Source organism: Chrysoperla carnea, chromosome 4 (genome assembly GCF_905475395.1).
Source record: "Chrysoperla carnea chromosome 4, inChrCarn1.1, whole genome shotgun sequence".
Lineage (NCBI taxonomy): Eukaryota > Metazoa > Arthropoda > Insecta > Neuroptera > Chrysopidae > Chrysoperla > Chrysoperla carnea.
Genome location: NC_058340.1, coordinates 51,828,426 through 51,838,694, shown reverse-complemented (window position 1 = coordinate 51,838,694; position 10,269 = coordinate 51,828,426). Strand labels below are relative to the sequence as shown.

At 29.7% G+C, this 10,269-nt stretch overlaps 1 protein-coding gene across 1 annotated transcript in view; it reads right to left on the bottom strand.

The window, feature by feature from the left end:
* Positions 1 to 948: 948 nt before the first annotated feature.
* The window catches only part of LOC123297992 (beta-1-syntrophin), a 297,307-nt gene continuing 287,986 nt past the window's right edge, over positions 949 to 10,269 (bottom strand). Inside the window, exons 3-6 of the mRNA XM_044879839.1 lie at positions 2,861 to 3,078; positions 2,252 to 2,609; positions 1,975 to 2,180; positions 949 to 1,043 (exon numbers count right to left, since the gene is read on the bottom strand). Of these exons, the coding sequence (XP_044735774.1) occupies positions 951 to 1,043; positions 1,975 to 2,180; positions 2,252 to 2,609; positions 2,861 to 3,078 (875 nt within the window). The 3' untranslated portion in view covers positions 949 to 950. The remainder of the gene's footprint in view (positions 1,044 to 1,974; positions 2,181 to 2,251; positions 2,610 to 2,860; positions 3,079 to 10,269) is intronic.

Here is a 10,269-nt window from a genome sequence, read left to right as displayed (position 1 = left end):
GATATTTTGAAACAAAAACTACCGTATTGAAGAGGAGTATTACATAAATTTTTTTGAATGAATTACGATGTGTATGTGCCAATACTTGTAGATATATTGTCCAGATTTAGAAGTATCTCGAAATACACGAATCATCGGATTGGTTTAACAATTTAAAATCCTTCTCAAGATGTGAACTGTCATTTGCTTTGCATATTCGTTTTAGAATTACTAATATAATTGATGAATGACCCCGAATAATACAAAAGAATCATTTCCTTCTTTACGGAATAATTTCTTTCCCATAATTTCTGATCGTCGTCCAGGTCTCTTTTTTATGTAATAGGGAGAAAATTTTTAACCCGTTTTCCAAGTTGATTCATCCAGTTTGGTAGATTTAATTTATTTGATAATGATGCCGCATTTACTTTTTTCATTTCAAGAAAATGAACAATCAAGATCGATGATCCACAGACTCTCGTACAAGTTGAAAACCGTAGGTCTATTTATATTATTGCCAACATTTTATATATAAAATTGTCAAACAACTTGGAGTTCTGTTATTGTTTGAAGCTGACGGGCCGTAGTCGATAAATATATTCAGTAGTAAAATAATAAATAAAACTATTCTAGGCCACTCAATGTACATTTTCCATATCAAGATAATTGTCAATGTTATTTGCCTTTGGCATATATATTATTTTTTGTGTAAAATCTAAGTAACAAATTTCATGTTTATTATTTTTAACTAATCAAATAGAATTATTAATATTTAAAAATTTACAATTCATGTTTTATTAATAAGTGTTAAGAAATATTAATTATATGCAATTTTTTTTTTAATGTACAAAAAATATTCTGTTTATATAAAAGTTTTCTTTTTAATTGAATCTTCTAGACCTATTAGTCATTTGTGCATTGATTTCATTTACAATTTATATGGAATTATAAACTGTATTTGCACTATAATACTATGCATATAAACCTAAACGATGTATTTTTGCTGATAGAAAATTGTGAAGAATAAATACCACTGGTTTTGGACATCCTTCCAAATCGAGTTCCTAAAACACAAAAAGAAATCTCATTTTATAATTTAATAATAACAGAAAAAAGGTGGAATACCGTAAAGAGTAGATAATAATTAAACTCAATAATTTCAAGAAGAGTTATGATTAATTAATTACTTTTTACCAAACTGTAAAAACTAAAAGTAAAATCTGTAAAAACCCTCAAATTAAGCTTCTGTGAAAATTACATCCATCATGAATATGGTTCGGAGTTCCACAATCCAATTATCTTTACACAACTCCTTTTAGGATTTTACATGTATAAATGATATGGATAGAATTTTATTAACCTTCATACAGGGCCTTTGATAAGAGATATTCAAATTTTGGAAGATATATCCAATATTCGGTAAAAAAGCCATCTGTTTCTTTAGCTGCAAGACTAGCTAAGAGTAAGTCTTTAGTGCGACCAGTTTGGTCTATCGTATCCCTTTTCTTTTAAAAATGTTTCGGAAGTACAATATGTTAAAATATACATTCATCAACTTCAATAAAGTTACTTGGCTGCAGATACATAATTGATTTTATTTGTTTGGATAACTGCCCATCTGTCTATTTCAAATAAAGGTGTTATTGAGAAAGAAGCTTTCGTGTTTATTTTCATTAGGTTTACAGTAAGCAGATAGAAGCCCAGTACCTTTAACTGTTTTTATTAAGAAACTTTTTATAAGAACGAATGCAAGGTCTTGATTATGATTTTTTACTGAAAAAGTATTGCATCAAAACTACTTGCTTATCATAACTATAGTGGAGTATTTGCAGCCACGATAATTAATTATACTACAGATAAGTGCTAAAATATAAGGAAAACATATAAATTGATAAATAAACAGTAGACTAAATTTAATCAACTGAAAATCACGGTTGTTTGCAAGAAAATTGTCAAAATATTTTCAAAACAAATAACGTAAATTAATGCACGTACAATTTCTCCTTCTTCTCCGCCAAAATCTAACCATAACAAACGGTTTCCATCATCTGCTGAGGTTTTTAAACGATCGAAAGGATACCTCCATAAAGTTCGTACTCCTCCACGCATTAATGAGTTACCGCCAGTTCCATATTCAATTAAACTAAATCCATTTTCATAATGTAAAACTAATTGACAAGGTCGCCCTTTCCACAAACATCCTAAAAGATTATGTAAATTATATTTTTGGTAACAATTTTGTAAAAATTTTGTTAACATGACATATACTTACGGCATACAAGTTCCTGTTGTTGTTGTGCACACGTGTGGGTACCATTTACAAGTGCTCTCGCCCAGTTTGCTAAATCTCTATGGGTTTCAGCTCGTAATTCATATGTAATAACACCTTCAGATGTTCCACATCGGACACTAAATGTAATGATTTCATTGGAACTAGTTGAATTTCGTATAGAATTACTGCTAACAAGACGTGTTGATAATAACGAACATAATTCTACTGGCGCACCCCATGCTTCTATTGACCATGGTGCTGATTCATATAAACGTAACTCTTTATCCGTTACGGCTACAAATACTGATTGCCATCGTTCAGAATCGTCAGAGCTCTCTGAACTTGCTGAACGCCCATTCTATAAAAGAAAAGAAACATTAACTGAAGATTGCAACTAAAATAATTAATTTTTTAAATTTCCTGAAAATCATTATGGAAACTATCTGCGATTCCTGGGTCAAATGGCTCATTTCCTCGATTACATAAAAACTGTTAACTCAACGAATAAAGAGATGTATTACTGATTTTTTTAAATTTTGTTTTGAGAAATTTTTTTAGATATTCCATTCTAGCTAAGTTCTATATGACTTCATTGTGGAAGTTAGTTACCTCAATACTAGAAGTCCTCCTACTAAGCCATCCTATATGATGTAATTCTCCTATTAATGTACTTAATGTTCGATTGGCTTCATGTAATGCTGCTAAAGTAAGTGTTGCCAATGCAGAATGTAAGCTATTGAACCATGCGGCTGCTTCATTCGTATCCGCTGCTCTTAATACACAACTATGCACACTGTCCGGCGAATGAAGTTCTAAAGTACGATTTTCTGAAACAAATTATTAAATTTTTATGTGAAATCAAAAATTTTTTTAGTATCAAAATAAATGTAGTAAAATATTAAATATATATTCCATTTCGTTACTCAATAAAAATGTATAAAAATATTATGAAAGACTATAAATAAGGTTTGAATGAATTGGGATCTATATACAGTATGTCTTTGGATGGAGCTATAACTGAAATTAAATTCTACAGAAAGCTTGAAAAGGTCAATCGTAACCTTAGATCAAACTACAGAGTATTGAGAAATTAAGAAAAAAACAAAAAAGTGGGGATTGTCTATAGTCCTTGGGCGGCGTTTGTTATAAAAAAGGTATGTAACTCCTGATTTAATGTGGTTTTAATGCGAGTCATAATTATTCGAAAAAATTTTAAAAAAATTTCGCAATGACATGAGCGATACATTTTTGTATTAATTACTTTCTTTTTGGTTGGTGCTAAGATTTTATGATCGCCCTATAAAATCTGATTCTGAATTAGCTGAATATTTTCGTATTGTTCAGAATTGAATATTTTAGACGAGTTGAAATAGAAGCCAAATGATAAGTTACAGCCGGGTAGCTGAAGCTCATTCAGGAGTGCCTAGTCACAAGAAATTCTCCAACGGGAATGAATCAACAAAAAATTGAAGATAAACAAACGACTAGAATTGCAGAGAAGGTAACGTGGAAGAAAATAACTACAGAGCATTTGCTGTGACAATGCCTAGCCTTTGTTCAACCAAACTCATCTACTAAACTTACCCTAACCGGAGGTAATTTGAAACAAGCAAATAATGAGGTCGGCTAGATTTTTTTGTGGTCACGGAATAAATTCTATCAACATGTGGGGATTATAAAAACATTTCGAATGCATGATATTTTTAAGTACTAAACAAAACAATATATGTTCTTTTTACTTTCAGTTTATTTTTATGTCACAGTATCCATACCTACAAGTGCTTACAAAATTTAAAAAACCCTCGGCATCTTTTTCGGCTACGGAACCCTAAGTTCGCATTTGAAAAATAGCTAAGAACACTTTCCGTTAAATTATCTTTCGAACAAAACCAAAAAAATCAAAATCGGTTCATCCGTTTGGGCGCTACGATGCCACAGACAAACACACACACATAGCGGTCAAACTTATAACACCCCTTTTTTGTAGTTTGGGGATTAAAAATAAATTAGACTTTAATTTCGAAATTTGGTTTCTAGAATCAAATAGGTCATTCGTAGATTCCTAGGTCATATAAGTTCAATGTCTACAAGTTATAAAAAAATTTTGTTATTGGTATAAATAAATTAATCTTTTAATTATCAGTACGAAAGCCAAACAAAATCTCGTCTTCTGTAAAACAATTTCAATAAAAATCTTTGTGTGTATTTGTATGACAAATGTTTATTCTACAGTCTCTCGATACTCATGAATGAAATTATAATCAACTTCTTTTTTCATGTTGTTTAAACTTATTATACCAACAAAAAAAATAAAAAATAAAAAGAAAATTCAAAAGAAAAAGAAACTGTAGTTTTAAGAATTTATGAGCACTATAACAGTGAAAATGTATAGGGATGTGTTTCTGTATGTATGTGGTTGCTCGTATTTTGTGTTTTATTATGGGAATATAAACTTATTAAAAGGACGGGTAAGTATACACAGAACAAAACTGTTTGGTATATGGAGATTTAAAATTGATCGTTTGAGGTTGTATGCTGTATGAGACTTGGTTTTTTTTTTTTTGTAACAAAAAATTATAATATGTGTAGTATTTTATATGGCAAACTTCATGTATAATTTGTTTTACATCAACTACCAGCGTAATTAAACCTTTCGTATGTTATAAATTTAATTTTCAAAAATTAAAAAGCATTTTCCATATAAAAGACAAATAAATTGCACGTTTTTCTCAGACTTTATTGTTTTCCATTACTATTTCACTCCAGTAAGAATAATGCTCTTGTACGTGGTTTCCAGTCCTTCGTTAAGTGCCACCTTCGTTAGAGATAAGCATGTAGATATGGGCATTATAGAGAAAATTAAATAAGCGAAGTGGCCAATAGTTGCATGTCACAGGGTAGATGGACCTCTGGAGTTGAGCAATATAATACCAACTATCTCAGGAGTGTATGATCTTTATTACCTTCCTTAGGCAGAGTTAAGGCGTGGGAATAACTAAATTTCCCTACGAAAGGATCAATTTGAACATTTATGCTTGGAAGAATTTGCAAGATAGTGTTGCTTTTACTAGTTAGAAGATAATCAAATTGACAGAATGTGTATGGGCATACCATTTATTATAAAAACGGTTGCCGATCTTTCATTCATGTGCCATTGCGTTTATATTGAAGCTTTAGAAGAAGTAATTCTGAAAATTAGAGAATCAATTATTCTGAGATGCTTGGGTAAAAGATATGTTCAGGAGATTTTTAACCTGACTCGAGGACGATAGAAGTTGAAAAGACGAAAGTTGTCAAACGAATCGTCAGGCAGAAAGAATGGCTGTGGAGAATCTGATCTGTAGATAGAATCATGCAGGAAGTACCGTAGAATGTTTGTAGTCACGTGAATGACAAAATTTATAAACTTTGTGTAAGAATACATTCTAATCTATAAAATTCTAAAAATTGAGACGTATCTACGAGCCATCTTTACTTTTTGTTAGCGTTTGCAAATTAGAATGCAATATGTTTGAGATAAAAAATTAAACGATATTAAAAATACTACTTATAAAACTTTCAAAACTTGTTAAAACTTGTAGTTGCACTATTGAGAAATTTAGAAGTCAATGACATCCATGTATACTTAAAAATTTATTCGTATTTCAACAAAAAATTATTTTCAATATAACAAAATATAGTACTAAATTTGCGTTATTTGATTTTTGAACTGCTTCTAGTTTTCTAGTTTCAGGTACGGTCAAAGTTTGAAAATATATTGCCCGCCTTATGTATTGCTCTATCATGGTCTAAAATGTAGTTTTTATAAAAATCGAAATCTTTTATCAAATCAGACTCAGTATTTTCCAATATTTTAATATATTTTTAACGCTTCTTTGCCTTGAAATTTGAATCTATGTTGGTGCTTAGATAAATAAAATACTTTTACGTTTGTTATCCTGAATGCATTGTGATTTGTTTGCACAGTTATCGATCGATTTTGATGAGCCTTATTTCGATCTAAGAGCAAACCCTTTCGACAAAAGCCTTTTGATTTGCATAACATTCGGGCTGATAGTTTTTCAATCTCAATTGTTTCAATTGAAACATTCCTTTCGACATCTGTTCGCTCTGCCTTTATGAATGAAAAACCATATTGTGTAATAATATGATCCCTCTTGGGTTCGCTCTAGAATAGTTCAACCGTTTGACAATATCAAAGAAAATCAAAAGTAACTTATTTCATTTGTGAACCACTTTGTGTTTCTATAAGTAATAAAAATAACTTTTGTTTTATGTAGCCACTTTTTTATGTATTTTCACTCCCTAGTTCATACCCTTTGGACTAATATATATATATATATAGGTGGCAGTGTGGTATACAGGTACACATTTATTTCTTTAGTAAGTATATGGTATTAGTCCAATCATTTTAGGATTTTAGTTTAAATAAATGTTAAAAAAGTTGACGCTCAAATCTTTTTTAACTTGTAAATATAAAGTGATTTTTTCCCTACTTATTTTATGTTCATATTACAATGTGTTAAAGTTCTATGAAATTTTGTATGCAAATTTTTATTCAAAAAATATGCCAAATCATGTTGTATTTGCATAGTAGACTTGGAGACACTGACCCAAAATTTCAAGTCGTATGTTACAATGGCGATTCTTAACGTAATTATTGAAAGAAAACTTATGGTCTCAGGAAATGATGGTAATTAATAAAGAAAAATAGCGAACAGCCATTCACGAAAAATATCAAGACATTAATCTTTATCTAAACCAAGATTTTTATCGTTCAACAAAAATCAAATGGAATCATTATAGATGGGATTAAAAATCTCAGAATTTTGTTTTTTCGATTGGTTTGGTGTTCACAAACAGAGAGACATGTAGAAATGTAATAATTTTATATTTGTTATGTACCTATAGCAACCATTTTGATAATCTTATATTTGCTATATATAGAATGACATGATGATCACGTGTTCTCATCAGTTTTTCGACTAACAAAGTTGGTTATAAGTTTAACGTGCCTGTATATGGGAGCGTAAAGCCGATTTCATTTTTTTTATATGAAAAGAAATTTGGTCGAGAGTGTTCTTAGCTACGTTTTAAGTTCGAGTTAAAGGTTCCGTATTCGATAATAACTATAAAAGAGGTAATGACACTCTCGATTAAATTACTATTCAAAGAAAAAAAAAAGGTTTATCCGTTCAGGAGATACCGATCGATTAGATAAATGAATCGATTAAACCTGCTTTTTTGTCGGTGGTTTCTTAAAATTTATGTGTTATTAGATTTACTACCTTAACAAAAGGACTAGAAAACCAAACTATTGTTTTTTATTATCGCAAATGTTGGCATGCTAAGACTTGAGTTTCTTAGCTGACCTCTTACTTCTGCTATTAAATTTGTTGCCTATGAGGTAAAACTGACAGCATAAAATACTAATAAAATGTAACTGTAAGAACCCCGCACATTTAACTTTGAGTTTGGCATTTGGTTAATATTTCTTGAAATTCTAAATACAGGATTGACTCCTGAATAGTTTGAGACGGTTGCAAGTATTCAATTATAATAATCTATCCACAGACAAATATGAAAATCGGTTTATAACTATTTTTGGCGGGTTATAATTCCGAAACCAATCGTTTTAAAGGACTCCGTCCCATTAGAATCTTAAACAGGGTAACAATATCGTTGTGTACCTATAGTTTTATGAATTTTCAGATAAAAACCAAATTTAATGTTTAAAGTGCGGGGTTCTTTGAACAGCATCAACTTTTCAACGACTAAAATGATTGGTCTAAATTGTAGTAGTAAGAGACACTCATATAGAATCATTTTCCATATATTCTTCCATTATCAGTATATTCTCAAACATGGTCCATTCATCTTTTTAGTACGCGCTCGTGTGATCTCATTTCTTCTATTCACCTTACACCTTTATAGGTGTATAAGGTATATATGCATGTATGTTTTCTATAGCAACCAGCTTCTCAATTCATTAAATTTATTTCGTTATTATTAACTATAATACTTCATCTTATTTATGTATGTATTGAACAAAGTATTTTATTTTAGGTTTTCCTCTCTTTCTGTTTTTCTTTTTTTTTTTAAATAAATTTTATATCATTTATAATTCCTTTCATTTTTAATACTTTGGGAAGGAAGTGTCATAATATAAAATGGTTATTGATTTTAATTTTTTTTCTTTATGAATAAAATGGAGGACAAATTTGTTTTTTTGATGCTATTATCGTATGAAAGGTTCTAATAATTCATTATAATTTAAGCTGAGCACTAATAATAATAACGAAAACAATTCACAAACAAGACGATTTTCGTTAATAACAAACTCAAAAAAATTTCGAAATTCAAGAAGGTTTACAAGTTATCAAATTCATAAGAATTTATGAAGAATGTTCATGGTCACAATGAAAAATTGTCAAATTTTTAGCGCAAGCATGTTTTATATTTTGGTGGTTTATATTGGCCAAAGGTATACATAACAAAATCCTTTTTGCAAATTCGCATTTTCAGGAACATACATCCAATAACCGTTAAGGTAAAATGAAATTCCATGGAAGAATTATTTTATTTATAATATTTGAGATGAAAGGAAACTTCATTGCAAATTATTCAAAGCAAATTGAATATTCTTTAATTTTAATAATTTAAAACAAAAATAATTTATTTCTCTGCGTCAATCTAAATTCAAAATTAAATTTTTATTGATACAATTGCATAAAAAATTTAAATTGGGAAATGAAAGAAAAGTCTCTTTTAAATATTTCAATTCTGGCGTCGTCTGAAAGTATTCTACCATTAAGAATTTTTGGTAATTAGGAAACTAGTAAAAAGCTACAAAATACAATGCCAAATGTATTAGAATATATTTATTTGACGTGATATGGCTGAAAAATAATTTTATATAAAATTTACATTTCCATATTAATACTATTATAAAAAATAACTTTGGTGTTAGGATTTCAAAACTCAAAAATTTCTTCGTGTTTGTAGCTTTTCTTCTTTAGTTTTGTAGAATTTCTACATGGTCCACTCTCATTTTACCACATGGCGATTTAACCCCACAAATAGCTAAATCTACACCATAAGCTGGGAGTCTGTAAGTTTTTCAAACTCGTGGAAAATAGATACAAAGTGAAAAAAATTAGATTGAAAATTTTTGATTCCTAGAATCTATTACTTTTTGAACTTGTTTTTTTTTTTAAATGAAATATGTCTTTTATTTTTACATATGGTAAAACCAAAGAGGTTATATAACATAGAGGCTATAAAGCATAGAAAACGCAATAAGTGAATTATTACGTTAAAAGGGACCGTCTTCCCTCTTTGCCTCGCAACCTGGCAAAGTGCATATATTACACGCTCTTGCCTGTGTACTTTATAGAAGTAATATAAGACAGACGAAGACAGCTATACACGTAATTTTTTTAGGTGTCTCTCTATAACGTTCAATCGTTTGGATGGCCACATTACGGTTCTATGTTATTACTTCTACGGGTAAAACAAGAAACTTACCTATTAGTATAGTATCAAAAATTATTTTAAGTGTACTTTAAGTGGGCTTGGAAACTTTTTGACATTTCCGCAGACATTACAGGCGTTTTTTTGTTATTCTATTAGTTACTGAATTAAATACAATGCCGTCTACCCCACCATTCAAAAATTGCAGAAAGTCGTAATTTTCAAGTTGTCGGATAAACCGATGTTTGTATTTTCTATTTATTTATTGTTGTAATAGAACAACAACAAAAAATCTGTCAAATTGAAGATTGTGAGAGGGATCAAAATTCTTGGAGCTGCATTAAATGGAAAGGCTCAATTAGGTACATGACTTTTTGTAACAAAATAACACAAATAAATTTGACAGATATATTCATAGACATCTGATTATAATAAATATAAATATTTATTATCTATGTATTTACTATACCCAGCTGTCTACACTGAACCAACTGATGGTCTATGACTCATACCGCTATGACATCACAACAGGGCTTACCCACGTT